This window comes from Cherax quadricarinatus, chromosome 24 (assembly GCF_038502225.1).
Source record: "Cherax quadricarinatus isolate ZL_2023a chromosome 24, ASM3850222v1, whole genome shotgun sequence".
NCBI lineage: Eukaryota > Metazoa > Arthropoda > Malacostraca > Decapoda > Parastacidae > Cherax > Cherax quadricarinatus.
The window spans coordinates 43691262-43713950 of NC_091315.1; the positions used below are offsets into that span (position 1 = coordinate 43691262).

At 41.5% G+C, this 22689-nt stretch overlaps 2 protein-coding genes across 2 annotated transcripts; one reads left to right on the plus strand and one right to left on the minus strand.

Moving 5' to 3' along the window:
- Positions 1-206: 206 nt before the first annotated feature.
- LOC128690719 (uncharacterized) lies at positions 207-5817 on the minus strand. The gene is made up of 2 exons (XM_053779447.2): positions 5286-5817; positions 207-4892 (listed from the first exon to the last, which is right to left on the minus strand). The coding sequence occupies exons 1-2, from the start codon at positions 5330-5332 to the stop codon at positions 1790-1792; spliced, it is 3150 nt and encodes a 1049-aa protein (XP_053635422.1). The 5' UTR covers positions 5333-5817; the 3' UTR covers positions 207-1789.
- An 8582-nt stretch (positions 5818-14399) lies between these two features.
- Positions 14400-21936, plus strand: LOC128690979 (serine-rich adhesin for platelets-like). Its single transcript, XM_053779797.2, has 10 exons — positions 14400-14858; positions 15339-15563; positions 16517-17203; positions 17405-17632; positions 17731-18393; positions 18784-19008; positions 19275-19451; positions 20038-20580; positions 20770-21528; positions 21660-21936. Exons 1-9 carry the CDS (start codon positions 14499-14501, stop codon positions 21331-21333), a joined length of 3672 nt encoding a protein of 1223 aa, XP_053635772.2. The 5' UTR covers positions 14400-14498; the 3' UTR covers positions 21334-21528; positions 21660-21936.
- Positions 21937-22689: the final 753 nt, after the last annotated feature.

Here is a 22689-nt window from a genome sequence, read left to right on the forward strand (position 1 = left end):
GGAAGACAGCAAATGTAGTCCCAATTTTTAAGAAGACAGACACGCAGCATTAAACTACAGACCAGCGTCACTGACATGTATAGTATATAAAGTTATGGAGATTATCAAGAGAAGAGTGGTGGAACACCTAGAAGAGAATGAGCTTATATACGACAACCAGTATGGTATCGGAGAAGGGAAATCCTGTGTCACAAACCTACTGGAATTTCACAACAAGATTAAGGAAATATGACGAGAGAGATGGATAGATTGCATTTGCTTGGACTGTAAGAAGGCTTTCGACACAATTCCACTCAAGAGATTAGTGCAAAAGCTAGAGGATCAAGCACGTATAACAAGAATGGCGCTGCAATGGATCAGAGAATACCTGACAGAAAGGCAACAGCGAGTCATGGTATGTGACGAGGTGTCAGAGTGGGCGACTGTGACGAGCGGGGCTCCACAGGGGTGATGTGTCTGGTATATGTGAATGACGTGATGGAAGGGATAGATTCAGAAGTGTTCCTGTTTGCAGACGATGTGAAGTTATTGAGGAGAATTCAGTCGGATGAGGATCAGGCAGAACTACAAAGGAATTTGGACAGGCTGCAGGGCTGGTCCAGAAACTGGCTCCTGGAGTTCATCCCCACTGAGTGCAAAGTCATGAAGACTGGGAAAGCGAATATAAGACTGCAGAGTACAGGCTAGGGGGCAAAGGCTGAAAACTTCACTCAAGGAAAAGAATCTTGAGTGAGTGTAATACCAAGCACATCTCCTGAGGTGCACATCAACCAAATAACTGCTGCAGCATGTGGACGCCTGGCAAGCCTATGAATAGCGTTTCGACAGTTCAGTAAGGCATCGTTCACCGTGTACGTCAGGCCTATATTGGAGTATGCTGCCCAGTTTGGAACCCACACCTGGTCAAACACGTCAAGAAATTAGGGAAAATGCAAAGATTTGCAACAAGACTAGTCCCGAAGCAAAGTGGTATGTCCTACAAGGAGAGGTTAAGGGAAATCGACCTGACGATACTGAAGTACAGGAGGGATGGGGGAACATGATAACGACATAAAAATATTGAGAGGAATTGACAAGGTGGATAGGGACAGGAAGTTTCAGAGATGAGACACAAGGGGTCACAATTGAAAGTTGAAGACTCAGATGAGTCACGGAGATATTAGGAAGTATTTCTTCAGTCATAGAGTTGTCAGGAAGTGGAACAGTCTGGAGAGTGATGTAGTGTAGGCAGGATCCATACATAGCTTCAACAAGAGGTGTGATAAAGCTCATGGAGCAGGGAGAGAGTGGGCCTAGTAGCGACCAGTGCAGAAGCGGGGCCAGGAGCTATGAATTTGACCCCTGCAACCACAATTAGGTGAATACACACACACACACACACCAGGAGCTGTGAATCAACCCCTGCAGCCACAAATAGGCGAGTACATACTATTTTTTGTCAATGCATCGGCCGTCTTTCACCGAGGAAGGTGACCTAAAAAATAAAACGAAAAGTTTTTCTTTTTTGCATATAGTAATTTATAGATGAGAAGGGGTTACTAGCCCTTTGCTTATATATTCAGATGGGTGTTTTTATGATGATACCAAGAAATGGGATAATAGCAGTCATATGAGTATTTCATCTCAATACAACTTGAAAGTTTTTACCAAGATATATTTGCTTCATGCAATGGTCAGAGTCTCAGGTGTGTGGCTGCCCTCAGGTGTGTGGCTGCTCTCAGGTGTGTGGCTGCCCTCAGGTGTGTGGCTGCTCTCAGGTGTGTGGCTGCCCTCAGGTGTGTGGCTGCCCTCAGGTGTGTGGCTGCCCTCGTGTCATCGCTCGCGGCACTAACTCTTTCAGTACAAACAGGAGGGAAAACCCTGCAGTGGTGCCCGCAATGCAACCCAGATCACTCAGGAGGCTGGACAACGGGTAGCGGTCCTCTTCCCTCACTACCACCTCTTCCTCTTCAGAGAACCGCACCACCACTGTCGGGTACTTGTCTAACACTTTCTCGACTGTCATAGCGAAGAATGTGTGTTGTAAGTGGCGACATTCCTTGTAACATTTGTCGTGTAAATTAAGGAGGTCTTGGGAGACATTTTCATTGTCTTTGACATTATTCCAGTCACCGATCCCTCCTAAACCTTTGAAGAATCTATGCACAGCAGTGTATTGGTTTTGATCACATTCGTCCAAGTCTGGCCTCCACGATACATAAGGTAAGCGGCAGTGTAGGTGATCTGAGGCACCCTCAGAAAGACACCTGTGGACGCAGGAACTATGGGTGATGTTCTCACCAAGTCGTTCACCATTATCCTGGCCCAGACGCTTGTAACTGGCGGTGTGGTGCGTTGCTATAATTCTATGATACGCAGTCTTCGGCACCATGTTGGCCATCAGTACCGGTTCATTCGAAGGGTTCACGGTGAAGTAAATCTGAGGACTTTGTCCTAAAATACTCGTCTTTTCCAGAGACTGAGGAAAGATCAGAGTGATCTCAGTAATATCAGAATTACCAAACACAGCGTTGAGAGAGAAGCATCGGTTGAGTGGTGTCATTACAGGCTTCCACACCTTCTGACACATGGAAGAGTCATTACAGAAACCAGTGAGCATCTTCCTTTCTTTCATAACTGCCTGGAAGCCTTCCACAACGTCAGTAATGTTCCATGCAGCACGAAACCAAAGCTCATCCAATGATACTGACCAGTTTCCAGGCATTGCCTCCAACATCCTCAACAACTCCGGCTGTCTCTTCTCTCTGGGAAGCTTTAGTAAGTCTGCCTCAGTAATGTTGAGTCTCAGTTGGGTGGCAACATGGGGGAGGCTAAGCGGAGGCCACCGACACACCGTAAACGACAGACACTCACTCCGCCTGGCCCTCGGGGTCTGTTTGATCGACGATGATATCATATGATTTATGAGAAAAGTGTAAACCTGCCAGCAAGCCAAAACCGCACTGAATAAAAGAATAGTTATCTTTATTACACGAAGAATCGTCGATAATAATTTTTTAGATATTCCAGCCAATACATAGGACCTTCGTGCTATTAAGAGAGACTGACTGTAGTTTAGAAAATCAAAGATAGAATATCCCAAATATAGACCAATTATTCCTCCTATACTAGAGATAAGTTGCAAAGAATTAGCTGAATAGTAGTTCTTATCTACACTCATGATCATCCTAGGAGCCGTCGTCTTATTGTGTGGCAAGTGAAGACACCATCGCCGGCACTTCTCTACTTTCTCCGTCAGCGTCGCCATCAGCAGAAGCTCGGGAGGCACCAAGTAAACATAAGACGGTAGAGAAAAAGTAACTTGCTGGCAGGCAGGTAAACCTTCGAGATTTAAAAAGGGCGCCACTCCACTAACTGCACCCTCCAGCAAACACCACATCATACATTCTTCGTGACGTGTCTCCTCAGGTCGGCAGTCTAAAGCACGAGTGGCCAGACGTCGGGAAACCAGTGTGATGATGTCGTCCTCTTCCCAAGACGACGAGAATTTTATCGACACTGCCGTCAATCTTGGCTGAGTCAGATACATGCGTAGAGCCTCCAGGCAGTGAACACTCGTCAGTATGGAAAGCCCCACCAGAATTGTGTACTTTGTTAAAGCTTCAATATGACGCTTCTTTGTTTGATTAATAACTTTTATTTTTAACCCCCATAAATGCTTTGTTACTGTTATTAAGAATTCAAGAAAACTTAAGACAGACAAACCAAGGAAGAGACCTAGACTTCCGCCCATATCAGAGAAGAACTTAGACAAAGGGTAAGTCTCCAATTCTGTCTCACGTCTCACGTCTGTCGACATCGCTTTAAGGATGATGGTGAAGTCGTGATAAGAAGCTGTAGTAATGTCATGGGTCCACCTTTGTCTCTTACACCTTTGAGGACAGGAAACTTTATTCATGTATTCTGTCCAAAACATCTTCTCCAGGATGTGTGGTGAGCTGCAAACATACTTTGAGGATTTTCCTAAGAGTGATGAAAAAAGAGGATAGCAGCCCAACTCGTGTAGTGTTTTGTGGATGTGAAGCTGGCGGAAACACTGAGAATGGCTGTAAGAGTTACTGGATTCACATGCTCCCTTGATAAATGAAGAGTCAATTAGCTGTGGATAAGATCCCAAGCTATCAGACTTTGATATTTCCATCAAAATATAATTGCCATCAAACAGCTGGTCAGAATATTTCCATGTATCCTCTTCTGTCATTGGCTCATGATCAGCGTATACTGGAGTCTCGTGGAAGTAGATATTCATTTTATCAAATCGCAGTCGTCTATAGTATACGGCGTCCTCAAGTCCACATGAGGAGTTACACATGACCGAGATACGCTCACACTGTGGGGGAAACCTGTTGTATTTTTCTAGCGTCCCGTTTTCATTGGGAATCATACAAGGTTTTACTGGTGGCGCACCATGAAGTATGATTAGGGCTTCTCTCATACCTTCAGGGGCGTTGAGGGTCAAACAGGGGCCAAGTGGGGAATAGGACCTACGCCATAGAGATGAGAGTGTCTCAGAGGGCTTGTAATTAATCGTTTCTTCGTCCAAGAACGTTGTTTTAATGACCTGACCCAAGTTCCAGCTTGCTCTCTGCCATAGCTCACCCGCCGTTACCTCATTAGGGATGCCGAGAAGTGTCATATAATTTTCTATATATTGGAGGTATTGAGTTGATTGGTTGAGACCCAAGGAGTTCAGCGCTCTAGGCTCGAAAGGTGGATATGGGCAGATGGACAGTTGTGGGAGGCGGTAGACAGGGATTGGTTCCAGAGACAACATAAAGATTGTTGGCTTGTCCAGGTATACTGTCAAGCTGAAGCTTACTTGGTACACCAAGAGTGCGGTGGCTGCCAGCGTCACACTAGTTTCCCACAACTTCTTTAGCCAGTACGTCCTTCTGGAAAGATGGAAGCTTAACTGAGAACAAGTTTGACGGAAGTTAAATTATCAAGAATTATCGCTCAGTTCCTCAAGATGGCTTAACTCTGACAATGTACCGAGCATTGCCCGAAACATGTATAAAGTTTATACAAACACTCGCATACTGGATCATTGAGAGCGTGAAAGTAGGCTATATGAAAATCATTCATTTGGCATTTTGGCATATACACAGACGACAGTAGATCTTTTTTTTATATATACTGTATATACTTTCTCGCTATGAAGTGTGCTATAAAACAACAACTTTGGCTAAACAATTGAGTCTTTCATCAGTATAATTATATATTATATTTGCATATATTAACTTATATAATGTTAGATGTACTAAAATACAAACTTTTGGCCTTACCCAGAGAATAGAATATTGAGTGGCGTCACTTGCAACATGATGTTCATTGCAGTATATTGTCAGATGCAATAGATGATTACTTGTAACACTCTCGCATGCAACTTTCTGCTACCAACTGCACCATCACATTTACCTGGCCATGTTACCTCTACTACGATGACAGCAGAGAACTACTGCTGGAATCAACTGGTATCCTGCAACAAGCTGCAATATGCAACACTAACAGATACTATTTTAATACTAAGATACGTCATATATGTAAGACATATTTTCACGATTATGTGAAGCATATAAATAACTTTTTTCAATATTTTTTTGACAGCTATGATTAACAATTCGTTCTGAGTAATAGATCCTGACAATCAATCATATGTGTTAAGAATAGCGCTGGATTACTTTGTTCCTTATATATTTATCTTGAAAACCAGTTACAGAACAGAAAGTGAAATATGAAAGAAGTTTCTCCCAGGGAGCAAGACGGATGACTACGTTATGTGTTCAGGATCCTTGAATTATGTGTCCAGGCGGAGCACCAAATATTTCTGTAATGTTAAGAATTATTTTTTTTTTGGCAAACAGATAAACTCCTTAATGTTATAAGAAAATTTTAGAAACTGGACAAACTTAAATTTGGAGCTTTACAAAGGATCAATATATTGTATATATTTTCTTATTAAAACAATATAAACAATATATCACTTTTATTTTGTTTAACACACATTAATACTGATAGATAAAGATTATTTAAGCTTTACTGGGGTTTTCTACTTACGGTTTAGCGAACTATTATTCAGCTATGGTTGTCATGGAAACAATAATTTAAGAAAAACGGTAATAATACATTGCGTAGATTTACTCTAGGATAATCTCTCACACAGTCATCATGGCAGGGGAGCGCTGGGGCCGGTCAGCATGATGATGCTGACACAGTGTGGGTTAGGCTATTTTATTAGTCTGTGTCGTCCAGCTGGGTACAGTGCTGTATCAACTATATACTGTGTCGTCCAGCTGGGATACAGCGTTGTATCAACTAACTCCCTGGTGGAGGAAATGTCTTCTAATAGCCAGTATATTGTGTCACTATCCTCAAGCCTATAATCTGATGATAATGATGGTCTGATGATAATGGATTGAAGATAATGATGGACTGATGATTATGATGGCCTGATAATAATGATGGTTTCATGATTAGGTTGGTCTGATAATAATGATGGACTGAACACATCTCCAGGTTGAGAGACTAATTACCTCAAATTCCTCTTCTTTTCTTCTCTGTATTTGACTGATGAAGCCACTGATTGCCGAAACATTTCGACAGTGAAGATAACCAGTTTGACAAGTGGCCTGGTGGCTAAAGCTCTCGCTTCACACAGCGAGTGTTCGGGTTCGACTCCCAGCGAAGGCAAAAACATTGGGCGTGTTTCTTTACACCGGTTGTCTATGTTCCCCATCAGTAAAATGGGTACCTGGACGTTAGTCGACTGGTGTGGGTCGCATCCTGGGACAAAACTGACCAAATTTGCCCGAAATGCTCTGCGTAACAAGCAGCTTTCTATATAGTAGTATGTTATTGATGTCAGCTAGGACTGTATACCTTATACATGTACTTGTAGAAATAACGATCTTATTATATTATTATCTATTAGTCCATGCTAGGGCCAGTAGATGAGTGGTAGTAAATAAATACTGTATTTATCTAACCTATTTTTAAAGCTACCCTCCATAGTGTTGGCTTCAAAGACTTAGGTAACAGAATACGATTTGTAGACGAAAAACCTTTATTTGTATACCATCCACTCAACAGTGAAATTTTTGATGGACCTGGATACATCAAAGGCAACGTAACCTGACAACGTGTCACCATGGAATGCGCGAAAGGGTGCAGAAACATTGTCTAAACCACTAGCTATGATTTACATATCCATTTACAAGTAAATGGATATGTAAATGGATATCCATTTACAAGTAAATGGATACGGTACAGTTATCAGAGATTTGGAAAACAGCTAACGTAGTCCCAGTAATTGAGGGAGACGGACAGCAGGTGTTAAACAAGAGGTCAGTTTCTCTGGCAGACATCCTTGCCAGGTAATGGAGAAACTTATCAGGGAAAAAATGATACAACACTTGGAGAGAGGTGGCTGCATAAATAATAACCAGCATGGGGTTCAGGTATAGAAAATGTTCTTACTAACTTGTTGGAGATTTATAACAGAGAAACATATGTGCGACAAGATAAAGGGTTGGATGTATTGCAATATCACGTTTGGTATTGTACCCCACAAGATAGATGGGAGGGAATAACAGGGTATGTGCTCCGGTGGATCAAAGAATATCTTAGGGAAAGGAAGCAAAGAGTAACTGTCAGGAAAGAGACGTTACAATAGGAAAGAGTAACTAGCGGGGTTCCGCAAGGATCGGTATTATCATCAGTGCTGTTTCTGGTTTATGAAATGATATTCCGGTTGGGACTGATTCATATATATTCCTGTTTGTTGACGATTTAAAATTGATGAGGAAAGTAAAAACAGATGTGGGCAAGAAAATGCATCAAAGGAATCTGGACAAATTGCAGGAGTGGTTAGATAATTGGTTGCTTGAGTTCAATCCCAGTAAATACAAGGTCATGCAGATTAGAGAAATAGCAAGAAGATCGGAAACGGGGTATAGACTAGAGGGACAGAGGCTGCAGACTTCAGTCACAGAGAAAACTGGGGATGAAAATAGTGCCCATTATAACGCCAGAGGCTCACATCAGCCGAATAATCTCTGCAACCGATGATCGTCTGGCAAATCTAAGAGTAGCCTTCAGGAATTTCAACAGAAAGTAATTCGTGCACTCTATTCAACATAGGATAGGCCCGTCTTGGAGTATGCAGCACCAGTATGGAACCCGCACCTGAAAAAAGCATGTTAATTAAGAAACCGGAGAAAGTGAAAAAGCATGCAATAAGGCTTGTTCCTGAGCTAAGGGACATGGGCTACAAGGAGGAGCTAACAAAATTAAATCTAACGACATTGAAGGACACAAGAACCGGGAAAGACATGATAACAACATACAAAATACTCAGGTATTCGAGTTAATATAGCATACAGGGATAGGCTGTTTGAGACGAGAGACGAGAGAAACGGAAACTCGGGGACGCCACTGGAAATTAAAGACACAGATGAACTACAGGGCTGCTGGGAAGTATTTCTTCAGTCTCAGAGTGATCGAAAAGTGAAATGATCTTGGCGAGGAAGTGGTAGAGGCAGGCTCCATACATAGTTTGAAGAGCAGGTACGATAGTGCCCACGAAGTTAATCTAAGTGGCAAGTAAAGTGAGGGTTAGGATCTGAGAATCAACACTTGTAACCACATATTTATGAGTACAAATAGGCGAGTACACGCAAAACTTGGATTGCGGCCTCAGTAACCTTCGTGGAGTCGATCAGACTTGGAACAAACTTCTCACTCTAATAATTGTTTTAGTAATTCTGCTATAATTTATAAATAATAAATAATGAAATATTGTACAAATTGTCTATAGTTAAAAAAAATTAAGAATAGTTTAACATTAAATTTATAAATGGCCAATGAGGAAGATATTTCCCGGGACGTGTTAGTCAAAGAGCATTTTATTGTAGTTAGTAGTGTCACCATTATATTGTGCAGCTGGCGAGGCTGGTGCTGGCCCAGCTGTTGATCACCATTGCCAGAAATATAGAGTGATTCATACACCGCGGGTGGTAGGCAGGCCGGGCACAGTATACACCCTGTCAAAAACCTCACCTGCTACCACTCTCTCAAGGTTAACCATATGTCACGGCTATTATTATTATTATAATTGTGATGATGCTGATGCTGATGATGACTGTCATTAGTGCTATGGTGTTCCGTTTAGCAGGAGAAATATTAAAATTTGTGGTGATGCTGGACTTGACCCAGACAGTGGAGCTTTCAGTCAGTTGACCGGCGCCTTCTACTGACTTACCTGATAATGCTGTTGTCGTTGCTGTTGTATAATAATAGTATTCATATATAAAACAAATTTCAACTACACAGTAGAGCGAAATACTAATGTAAAGGACCTAGGAGTGACAATGTTAGAGGATCTCACTTTCAAAAACCACGACAATGTATCTACCTCATCTGCTAGAAAATGACAGGATGGATAATGAGAACCTTCAAAACTAGGGAGGCCAAGCCCATGATGACACTCTTCAGGTCACTTGTTCTATCTAGGCTGGAATATTGCTGCACACTAACAGCACCTTTCAAGGCAGGTGAAATTGCTGACCTAGAAAATGTACAGAGAACCTTCACGGCGCGCATAACGGAGATAAAACACCTCAATTACTGAGTACGGTTGAAGTTTCTCGACTTTTATTCCCTGGGACACAGGCGGGAGAGATACATGATTATATATACTTGGAAAATCCTAGAGGGATTAGTACCAAATTTGCACACGAAAATCACTGCCTATGGAAGCAAAAGACTCGGCAGACGATGCTGCCACTAGCACGATAAGAGACAACACAATAAGTGTTAGGGACCCAAGACTGTTCAAATGCCTCCCAGCATATATAAGGGGGATTACCAATAGACCCCTGGCTGTCTTCATGCAGGCACTGGACAGGCACCTTAAGTCAGTACCTGACCAGCCGGGCTGTGGTTCGTACGTCGGTTTACGTACGGCCAGCAGCAACAGCCTGGTTGATCAGGTCCTGATCCACCACGAGGACTGGTCACAGTCCTCGTGGTGGATCAGGACCGCGGGGGCGTTGACCCCCGAAACGATCTCCAGGTATACTCTACCTAGGTGGGAGAGAGCTGATGTGTTAAAAGATTTATTAACAATGGAATGGTAAGAGAAGAATATTCAAAAGTTTCAAGGAGCCATATCAATATTTTGTTAAACCCATCTTATTAACTTCTTCGAGGCTATGGGTCCCCACCTGTGTATCTTGAGGTGGATCTCGTGTGTGTGTGTGTGTGTGTGTGTGTGTGTGTGTGTGTGTGTGTGTGTGTGTGTGTGTGTGTGTGTGTGTGTGTGTGTGTGTGTGTGATATATATATATATATATATATATATATATATATATATATAATATATATATATATATATATATATATATATATATATATATATACAAATAATAACGGGCTCTGAAACTCGACCTTCACCCTCAACAACTACAGTCACACAGGGATGGCCCAGTTGTGGAGAATATAGCCTCTACAACGGTTCAGTGTCGGGGAAAGACAGAGCCTGCCTCCTGGCAGTGAGAGCTCCTCGTGCAGGCGACTTTCTGTTGGCTGTTCCCAACTCCAGCTTTGGCACACGACTCGACTCACAGACTATCCACATTGATGTTGCCCTTCGATTTGCCGCCCCTATTCTCGCCAAACACAGGTGTATTTGTAGCAGTGAAGCAGCAGACCGATTTGGGTACCATGGTCTTGTGTGCCGTAGAACCGAGGGAAAGATTGCAAGACATGAGGAAGTTAATAACATTATTAAGAGGAGCCTCACAACAGCCGGATGCCCAGCAATATGGAAGCCACCCCAGATATACAGATCTGATGGTAGCCAAAAGTGTCCAGATGGTATCACCCTTCAAGCCTGGACAGACGGTAAGCAGATGGTGCAGGACTACACATGTGCATCTACACTGGCTGATACCTATCTCCAATACACCAGGGAGGAAGAAGGGGCAGCTGCCAGCTTCAGGGAGTTCCAAAAGTCTAGAAAACATGGTGAACTTGCCCATCATTATACGTTTGTTCCCATAGGCTCAGAGACCCTTGCCCCATGGGAAAAAGAGTGCATTTAAGTTCCTTAAGGAGTTAGGCATAAGACTCATCAGGGTAACTAGGGATCCCAGGGCAGCTAGTTTTCTGTTCCAGTTACTCAGCGCTGCTGTTAAGAGGGGTAATGCCTGCTGGATCCTGGGCACATGCCTCAGCTCTGAGGAGCTGGATGAGATTTACACATTATAATCTGTGATAAACACGTAGCAATATGTACTAGACATGTATCTCTCACACCTCATGTACTGTATATGCAGCCTTTATACCAGCAATGTATCTTTTAAATATTTTGTACCATATCATGTAAGAAAAGATATATGTCTTTATCTCACACTCCAACAGCTCGTCAGGTCCCAAAAACCATTCGTCTCCATTCACTCCTAACACGATCACACACGCTTGGTGGAAGTCCAAGCCCCTCGCCCACAAAACCTCTTTTAATACCTCCCTCCAACCTTTATGAGCTCGACCCCTACCCCCCCTTCCTTCCCCTACAGATTTATACGCTCTCCAAGTCATTCTACTTTGATCCATTCTCTCTAAATGACCAAACCACTTAAACAGCCCCTCTTCAGCCCTCTGACTAATACTTTTATTAACTCCACACCTCCTAATTTCCACACTCCGAATTTTCTGCATAATATTATAGACAGGACATCTCCACTGCCTCCAGCCGCCTCCTCGCTGCAGCATTTACAACCCAAGCTTCACACCCATATGTGTGTGTTGGTACCACTATACTTTCATACATTCCCTTCTTTGCCTCCATAGATAACGTTTATTGTCTCCACATATATCTCAATGCACCACTCACCTTTTTTCCTTCATCAATTCTATGGTTTACCTCATCCTTCATAAACCCATCCGCTGACAAGTCAACTCCCAAATATCTGAAAACATTCACTTCTTCTATACTTCCTTTCTTCAATGTGATATCCAATTTTTCTGTATCTAAATAATTTGATACCCTCATCACCTTACTCTTATCTATGTTCACTTTCGACTTTCTACCTTTACACACACTCCCAAACTCGTCCACTAACCTTTGCAATTTTTCTTTATGATCTCCCATAAGCACAGTATCATCAGCAAAAAGTAACTGTGTCAATTCCCATTTTGTATTTGATTTCCCATAATTTAATCCCACCCCTCTCCCGAACACCCTAGCATTTACTTCTTTTACAACCCCATCTATAAATATATTAAACAACCATGGTGACAATACACATCCCTGTCTAAGACCTACTTTTACCGGGAAGTATTCTCCCTCTCCTCTACACACCCTAACCTAAGCCTCACTATCCTCATGAAAAGTCTTGACAGCATTTAGTAACTTACCACCTATTCCATATACTTGCAACATCTGCCACATTGCTCCCCTATTCACTCTATCATATGCCTTTTCTAAATCCGTAAATGCAATGAAAACGTCCCTACCTTTATTTAAATACTGTTCAGATATATGCTTCAATGTAAACACTTGATCTACACATCCCCTACCCAATCTAAAGCCTCCCTGCTCATCTGCAATCTTACATTCTGTCATGTCTCTAATTCTTTCAATAATAACCCTACCATACACTTTTCCTGGTATACTCTATATTTTTTACACTCTGTTTTGTCCCCCTTCCCTTTATATAAAGGAATTATACATGCTCTCTGCCAGTCCCTAGGTACCTTCCCCTCTTTCATACATTTATTAAACAAAAATACCAACCACTCCAACACTATATTCCCCCCTGCTTTTAACATTTCTGTCATGATCCCGTCAGTTCCAGCTGCTTTACCCCCTTTCATTCTACGTAATGCCTCACGTACCTCCACCACACTCACATCCTGATCTTCTTCACTTCTAAAAGATGGTATACCTCCCTGGCCAGTGCATGAAATTACCACTTCCCTTTCTTCGTCAACATTTAAAAGTTCCTCAAAATATTCTCTCCATCTACCCAATACCTCCATCTGCCCATCTACTAACTCCCATTCTCTGTTTTTAAATGACAAATCCATTCGTTCCCTAGGCTTTCTTAACTTGTTTATCTCACTCCAAATTTTTTTCTTATTTTCACCAAAATCTCTTGACTCTCCCACTCTATCATCCGCTCTCCTTTTGCACTCTCTTCACCTTTCTTTTACTCTTCATTTACTCTGATCTTCTTGTAGCACTTCTGCTTTGTAAAAACCTCTCATAAGCTAACTTTTTCTCTTTTATCACACCCTTTACTTCATCATTCCACCAATCACTCCTCTTTCCTCCTGCACCCACCCTCCTATAACCACAAACTTCTGCCCCACATTCTAATACTGCATTTTAAAACTATCCCAACCCTCTTCAACCTCCTCCCCCCACTACTCATACTTGCACTAGCCCACCTTTCTGCCAATAGTTGCTTATATCTTACCGTAATTTCCTCGTTTTGTCCCATCTACCTCTTACTCTAACTGTAGCTACAACTATTTAATGATTCGATATGTCAATTGTCCCTCTATACATATGTACATCCTGAAGCTTACCCATCAACCTTTTACCCACCAATACATAATCTAACGAACTACTTTCATTACGTGCTATTATATATATATATATATATATATATATATATATATATATATATATATATATATATATATATATATATATATAATATATATAATAATAATAAGATCACAGTAAACAGGTGATTTCAGAATATGCAAAACAACCACTGTGAAAGAATAGAAAAGTTCCAAGCGCTCTCGTGACTACTCACATTATCAAGGAACATTGTTCCTTGATAATGTGAGTAGTCACGAAAGCGCTTGGAACTTCTCTATTCTTTCACAGTGATTGTTTTGCATATATATATATATATATATATATATATATATATATATATATATATATATATATATATATATATATATATATATATATATATATATATATATATATATATATATATATATATATATATATATATATATATATATATATATATATATATATATAATGTAGAGAGAGAGAAAGACCATATATGGAATAACTGAGAATAAGGTCATAGAGAACACAGTTATAAATAAGAGGCGAGAGTACAGTGTGTGACTAGCAGTAATGGACCATGATGGAACGTTCCCGTATAAACGTCACCTTCATAACACTTACGTAACACCAGGTAGATGGAGGTGTTTACACCGCACGAAAGAATGTGTGAGTAACTTCTTGGATCAGCGTCTTGGTGACGGCCAAATCTCCGAAAATACTTGCACGACGTCTCAGATACGTCAGAGGGGTGGGCGTGTCGTGGGTGGGCGTACAGCTGGTATAAAGCCTCCGGCCACGCCCTCATCACCCAGTATACAGCTACACACACACACACTTGGTGCTAAACGAGTGATATAAGAAAATAGAAACAGAAGTTCCCTTGATAATAAGATATAAAGATGTCATCCATTCACAAGCAAAGCTCACACACCAGCAAAAGCTTCAGTTCCACAAGCAGTAATGACAACGGGTCTCGGGGCAGGAGCTCAGCAGATGACCTCTGGGACTTCTACTTACCCATCAGCCGAAAGGGCCGCTTCTTTAAGGACTCCTCATTTGACCACGCACGTGACCAGTTTGATTCTGCAATCGCAGACGCTCTGAAGAAGTGGGGGGAGGAAGACCTCCTGAAAGAGACGTGGGATGACGCTGACATGCGTTTCTCCAATAATCTCAGCCGCTATAGGAAGTTGCGATCCCATAACCTGAAGGAAGACAACCAGGCGGCCACCGTCACCTCCGATAACACCTGCCATAAGGTCAGCTTCCATGTCTTATCCATTATAAGAGTAGATATAAGAGTAGATGGGGTGTGTTATTAATCAATGTTAAGACAACCAATTCATCGAGGACGAATTATTATACATATAAAATTATAGTACAAATAAACCCACAAGAGGACAACAAAAATGAAAAGATATGAATATTGCATATTTCGGGTTCACAGTTAAGCTTCGTTCAGCTTTATATCCAGTAATAACAGCAGTTCTTGAGCTAGAGTTCGTCACGGTCACGCTGGCGGGAGATTCATCTGTAAAAAAATTGCATTTATGGTCACAGTGGTGGTCCATGTTAATCTCCCTCCGGTGTATAAATATACCCAGCAGCTCTTGGGCTGGAGCTCAGCAGAGTTTCTGCCCAAGATGTCTCGATGCAGTGTGTTTGTTTTTCGATATAAATTAATGCAACGATCCCTTTCAATGCTTGTTTTCATATTTGCAAAATTATAAATGTTACAGATTGTGATGGACGTTCATGACTTCATGGACGGGGAAGTGAAGGTGAAGGTGGTGGGGGACAGGGAACTGGTGGTGGAGGGTCGCATAGACCCCAAGGCTAGAGAACTGTCTGCCTCCTCCAACACATTCAAACGTCGCTTCTCCCTCCCAGACTCCATCAACATTGATGCTATCACCTCCGTCATGTCCCTCGATGGTATCCTCACTATTACAGCTCCAAAAACCGTAAGTAACCAATGTTCAGCCATAAACTATCGCGTTCATATCACATAATTAGTGCACTAACTGAATTCATCAGTAAAAAGGCTCAAGATCCCTTCAACATCATCAAGGCACCCTCCCCCTTCATACCTACCTCTTAATGGTAAGATAACTCACAGCATCACCACACCTACCTCTTAATGGTAAGATAACTCACAGCATCACCAACATACAAATGACGCCTCGCAGTCATAAACGTAAGTAACCATTCTTACAGGATTCATTACTTTTGTAACTTGTGAGTTCAATACCTTTGTACCTAGTTCAGCTATCAAAACTTTGGGGCCCAGTCCCTGGACCCATTACGTACCTCTGTAATCTGTAAATACCTTTGTAACTTGTCATGATTGTGACCAGACCTACCTGGAGTTCATTACCTTTGTAAATTGTGAGTTCATTACCTTTGTAAATTGTGAGTTCATTAACTTAGTAATTGTGAGTTCATTACTTCTGTAACTTGCTCAGCTATCAAAACTTTGGGGTTCAGTCCCTGGACCCATTATGTACCTCTGTAATCTTTTGACTACCGCCCACAGGATGGGTATGGGGTCCATAATAAACATATTAAACAACAAACAAGCCTCGCAGTCATCCTCTTGAAACCTTTCAGGCTTTAAAGAGGACATAATTATTAATTATAGGATTTACTAATTTAATTCAATAATTGTTCACATTTTTCACGTAAATTACAACTCAATATATCTCTCAAAGAGACAAGAAAACGAGTGATATTTTAAGCTTTAATCTTTAATTAAAACACTGTAGTGAAAGATATATTGAGATAGAGATAACAAGTGTGTCAAAATTATTTATATTTTGATTCACTGTAAAAAAATGATTGGAATTTAATGGAGAAAATGTAAATTAAAAAATGTGCAGTGGTATCCACTTGAACATTTTCTTTCATCTTTTGGCAGACACATCAAACAAAAGAAGATTCCACAATTCCAATCAGAGTCACTGGAGCAAAGACCAATGTGACAGAGACCCGGACATCCAGCTCGACTTCTCAGGCAGGGTCAGGCACCACCAGCACCAAGGTGACAGACTCTGGCCAAGAAAAGCGCGAAACTGCTAAATCACAACAGGTTCCTATCCAAGTTAACTCGACTCAGACAAGTTCACAAACTGTTGATGGTTTTACTGATTCAAAAGCTGATTCCAAAACATCTGCTGAAAATGGTGCTAAAAAACAGTCTAGTAGTGGTTACAGGAACTCCACCACAGAACAGAAGAGTGACAGCGAGCAGAGAGAACACTGGGCTGGGAAGCAGGGAAACACGGAGACTAAGACTCAGACTTCAACATCGTCAACTTCTACAGAATTCCCTGACATTCCTTTCTCTTTGCGTGATTTTGTACCCATCAAACGAAGGGGGCATTTCTTTGACGATTCATTCTTTGAAGACACTCGGTCAGATTTCAAGAACGCCGTGAACGAGGTGCTAAGAAAATGGGACACGGATGACTTTCTGAAGGATGCGTGGGATGACACAGATCTGCATCTCTCTAGTAACCTCAAACGCTACAGGAGACTACGATCCCACGACATGAATGAGGACAACCAAGCCGTCACCGTCACCTCCGACAACACTTGCCACAAGGTTTGCTTATTGAGATCGTTTTTGCTTACTTCAATGCCAAGAATGATTTATCGATCGTAGTTTTCAGTGTTAAGCAATATAAATATATAACAACTAGGTTTAACTTTGAACCTAACGTGAAGATTTAAGCACTTGGTACGAATTTGTATAATAAAAAAATTTCAAACTTAGGGAATTTATATCATAGTAAAAATGTTGCAGATTGTGATGGACGTTCACGACTTCATGGACGGGGAAGTGAAGGTGAAGGTGGTGGGAGACAGGGAACTGGTGGTGGAGGGTCGCATAGACCCCACCAAGGCTAGAGAATTGTCTGCCTCCTCCAATACATTCAAACGTCGCTTCTCCCTCCCAGACTCCACCAACATTGACGCTATCACCTCCGCCATGTCACTCGATGGTATCCTCACTATTACGGCTCCTAAAACTGTAAGTACTTTTCCAGAAGCACAAAAAATGCAGTGCTTAAATTATCGTAAGAAACAATTTTCAAAGATTACTAACGCGCCGAATTTGTTTTATTACAGGTAAACCAACCACAAGAGGAAGGTTCGACGATTCCAATTAAGTTAACAGGAACGAAGACCAGTGTAACAGAGACTCACACGTCCACCTCAACCTCTCAGACAGCTTCTGGCAATTCTGCTTCTGCCGAGAAGCTGTCAGAAATTCACGAGGAAGGATGTCTTAAGAATGAACTTAGAACAAACATTACTGAATCAGTTCAACATGAAGAAGATAAACCAACTCCAGTGAAGACTGACACCTCGACTGCAGTTGATGAAAGTATTTCACAAATGAAAGGATCTCAAGAATCGAGTGAACAATTTACTTATTCTCAAGCAACGTCGAGAAATTCAGCATCGGATTTAATTGGAACACAAACTGTTGACCAGAAGACTGGCGAAGATGTCAAGAAACAGGAAGAAAAGGTGACTGACGAAAGGGTGTTTGCCAGCGAGTCCAGCAAGGGAATAGCCATTCCAATCAAGACTAGAGGAGTCTTCTTTAACGACACTTTCTTTGAGGACACTTGGAAGGACTACCAGGATGCTGTGAGGGACGTGGTGATCAAGTGGGGAGACTGCTCTACTTGTGACGACTTAACCTGCTACAGGAAGTTAAGAACTCGTGACCTGAAGGACGAGAACCAAGCTGTCAGGTCCTCCGAAGACGAATCTAATTATAAGGTAATTATAATTATTACATTAATATGGAAATGCTAAGCCCGCAGGGCTTATACAGTACTTAAGAATGAGAGTTAATCATGTTCAATTACTGACCAGGTCATCAAGACAACACTGGAGGGCCAACTGCAGGTTTGAGCTGTCTAAATACAATACGTACAAATGGTTCCCATTCCCCTCTGTTAAACCATCTCTTCAACTAAATTTTAACACATTTTTGTATTTAAACTTAGCTGTCAGACTCTGGTCGGCAATACCTTTTTGTAAGCTACAGCTGTATACAGTGTTCTTGTCTAAGACTATTTAGTACAACCGAAAACGTAGCATAAGTAAGAGAGATGAAAAAAAAAATCAACATATTACTCACTTAACTTATATTCTTTGTTCTCTCAGGTTGTTGTTGATGTGCAGGACTTCATGAAGGGTGGAGAGATCAGCGTGAAGGTTGAAGACGCCAGGGAGTTAGTGGTGGAGGGACATGTGCAGCAGGAGGCTGGCGGCGCTAAGTCTCTTAAACATTTCCTACGTCGTTTCGTTCTTCCAAGCGAAGTAGTGGTCGAGTCTGTGACTTCCGTCATGTCTTCAGACGGTGTCCTCACCATCACCGCACCAAAAACAGTGAGATGAAAATCTTGCGATTTATTGTAAACAGTACACTGCGGAAGTTCAGCACAATAAATTACAAACTAGGTTTTGCACTAAACGTGAAGCAGCTTGCGTAACTAAACCTTGTGTGTTATACTTGAAATAAGATTTTTTTTTTTATACTTAGAAACTGAGAGGTTATTATCTGTGTATATACATAGGAAATTAGGTTTGCTCCAAGGCAGGAAAGACTAGCTCTAATTTACTGATCACACTTTAAAATATTATTTCTTTTTTAGAGCTCAAAGCTCCACTTTAAGGACGATGGTGTGAAGCAAAGTGAGAGCGTGAGAGACTCAACAGAGCAGGTGGTGAGGCTGGACGCCGGGGTGACCAACACACAGTCATCAGCTGACAGATACACTGATCACTCGAGGGAGTCATGTAGCACTGTGTCAACCTCATCACAGTCGTCGGTACGTCATGACCTGCCTCCTCTGGAAATATAAACAAATATGCAGTATAATGTGATCCTTTATTGACAACGTTTCGCCCACACAGTTGGCTTTTTAAGTCACAAACAGATCTACCTGGATGGAAGGTACACGAGTATTTATAGTCAGGTTCAGAATGCTGGGTCAGGTGGAGAATGCTGCATCTGATGATCTACCGAGTGGGGTTATAGAGATCATCAGATGCAGCATTCTTCAACTGACCCAGCATTCTGAACCTGACTATAAATACTCGCGTACCTTCCACCCAGGTAGATCAGTTTGACTTGAAACGTTGTCAATAAAGGATCACATTATACTGCATGTGTGTTTATATTTCCATTGTGTCGGTATTTTATACCATTTATTTCCACCTGCCTCCTCTATTACTTTGTTTTACTCCTTAATAATGTCAAAAATGTTATAATAATAAAATTATTTTTATTCTTATATTCAGTTGGATCAGAAATTCATCTCAACTTACCTATGATCAGAGAAGAAACAAACCTGGTCCTTTTTGCATTATTTTGTGGTTTTAAATACTTACCGAAGAAATTTATTTACTTTTCAGGCGATCCCAGTGCAACTTACATCACAAGCCCAATTTGAAAAAGCGAGCGAGATAACTGTGGATACTCGGGAAGAAAGAGCAGAGAACGCACAACACAAGTCTGGTGCTTCCCAGGAAAGTAGGATTAACTTTGACGACGCTGACACTCACAAAGAAGCAGCTGAGAAGAACTGCACCTTCCTCGAGGAGAGTGACACCGACACCGTCCACCGACGACTGCAAAAGGAGAGTCGTGCCAAGAGTGAAAGTGACGATGACATGGAAGCAGGATCTAGCACGAAAATAAGGGAATACTTGGATGTAGACCCAGCCTACAAAAACAGACTCCTTAACATAAAGACAAGAGGGCTCTTCTTCGACGACTCTTTCTTCCTAGAGTCCCGCCCGAACTTCAAGACTGCTGTGAAAGATGTGCTGAGGAAGTCCCACGAAGAATTCTCCCCGGACGACGATGGTATCTCTGCATATCGAAATTTGCGTCTCAGGGATCTCAAACTGGAGAACCAGGCAGTGCACGTCGACGATGATCGCTACACTCAGATGGTAGGGGTCCACTGTGCTGATGTCACTAGTTACTAAGATTATTTACGCATATGTCTGGTACTACGTCAAAAAAAATTTTGAAAAAAAAAATAATCAGTTAAATATTTGAATACTGATTTTGGTATTAAGTTAGTCACAATATTTCAAGTATTTGTCTTTGACAGTAATCATATCTACTGTTATTTTCAGATACTTCTTGATGTGTATGATTTCCTGGGAGGGGAGGTGACAGCGAAGGTAGTGGAAGGGAAGGAGCTGGTGGTGGAGGGACGAGCACAGAGACAGTCAGGAACTTCCCTCACTATACTAAGCTTCCTCAGACGCTTCCCTCTCCCTGACCGCGCCGACCTGACGGCCATCATGGCTGTCATGTCCTCAGACGGTGTCCTTCTCATCATTGTTCCAAAACTGAAGAAGTACTCGAAAGATAAGGCACTCAACAAGGAAGCTTGTATTGAACGACATTCGAGAATGGACGTTGACGTAGGGCGTGGTTTGAGGGAGAAGAACGTGAGAGAGTCCTCCAGGGAATCTGAAGGCCGCAGTCTAGGGTCATTCCTCTCAACTGGGCTGCGACACTCTCCTGAACTGTCATCTTTCAGAAAGGAAATGTCTACAGACAGTCAGCACTCACGGATGGACAACTTCAGCGACACAGGACACTCTTGGGATGATAGGAAGATGCAAGATTCCTCCCGTGCCTCCAGCAGCGCCTCCAGCAGCACCTACCAACACTCCACAGACTTGTTCTAAATATTTGACTGCCAGTGATATGCCAACGTTTTAAAATTAATTAATGACCTTTGTTTTAAAAAAATGTGATGCAATGAAGATAAACTGTTCATTTTGTTACAATCAGTTGTTTTTTAAATTATTTAAAAAAATATATATAAAAAGAATCCACATGACAGTCTTCATCAGGAGTTACAACTAGCAGTAAACAAACAGGTACGTGCTTCCTCTGTATTATAAAATATTATAAAGTATCTTATATAATGAAAAAACTTTAGCACCATGAAAAAGTATAAATTAAGTCATAATTTGAAGGTATACTGAATGGCTTCTATATCTTCCCACAGCTGCCATTTTCGTCCTGACGGCTCCGTCCTGTGCCTTTCAAGACAGATGACATTCCAAAAATCTTAATTTTATAAATTTTCATATTAGATTAAAAAATATTGTTGATATCTTCATGTTATGTTTGTGTAATTTATGCAGTTCTTTGCCAGAAGCGTTGTCTTATATACAAAACTTATTTTTGTTATTCAAAGATGAGAATTTTATTTTCTTCGATATATCCAAATGATTATTGTAAATTAGTATTTTTTAAGGATAATAAATCTAATTAAAAGTTAAGAGTTGATCCTTGCAATTAACACAATGATTCTGGAAGATTGAGAAACGAACTTACACACTTAACAATAAGTGGAAGGATGTGTAAAAAAATGATGATAACAAGAAGTGAAGATAATAAAAGACTAGAGAGGCCTGAGCTTGCTACCATCTGCAGCTCATCAGACTGCCATCCCCACGAGCCCCTTTGAGGCGGGGTAGATGGCAGACCAGAGGCCTAGCTTCTCCCTACGAGCCCCGTGAGGGCGGGGAATGTGGCTAGGCCTGGGGACACTTGGTCCCAAAGATGAGGTACTTGTACCTCCTCCCATGGGAGACTTAAGTCTCGAGACACTCCCCAGATAGGGAGCTAAGGCCGGGTCACCACTACTTGGAAAAGACCCGGGCCGGAAGAATACCCGGCGAAAAAAAAAAAATAAAAGACTAGACATAACACTGCGAAGAAGAGCAAATAAATACAGTTATATACTAGCAGAAAAACCAGCATTGTCCGGTCAGTCTTCATTTCTCGTAAGAAAAAAGAAAAAAAGAAGTCCCCTCAAGAAAGGTTCCTTGATGTTGGTGAGGGGCTCTTGATTTAGGGAATTGGATCTCTGCTCCAGTTCCCTGAATTAAGCCTGAATGCCTTCCACATTTCCCCCCCCCCCCCCAGGCGCTGTATAATCCTCCGGGTTTAGCGCTTCCCCCTTGATTATAATAATAATAATAATCGTAAGAAAAAGTTATAAACGTTGGCTCTAAGACATAATAAATTTC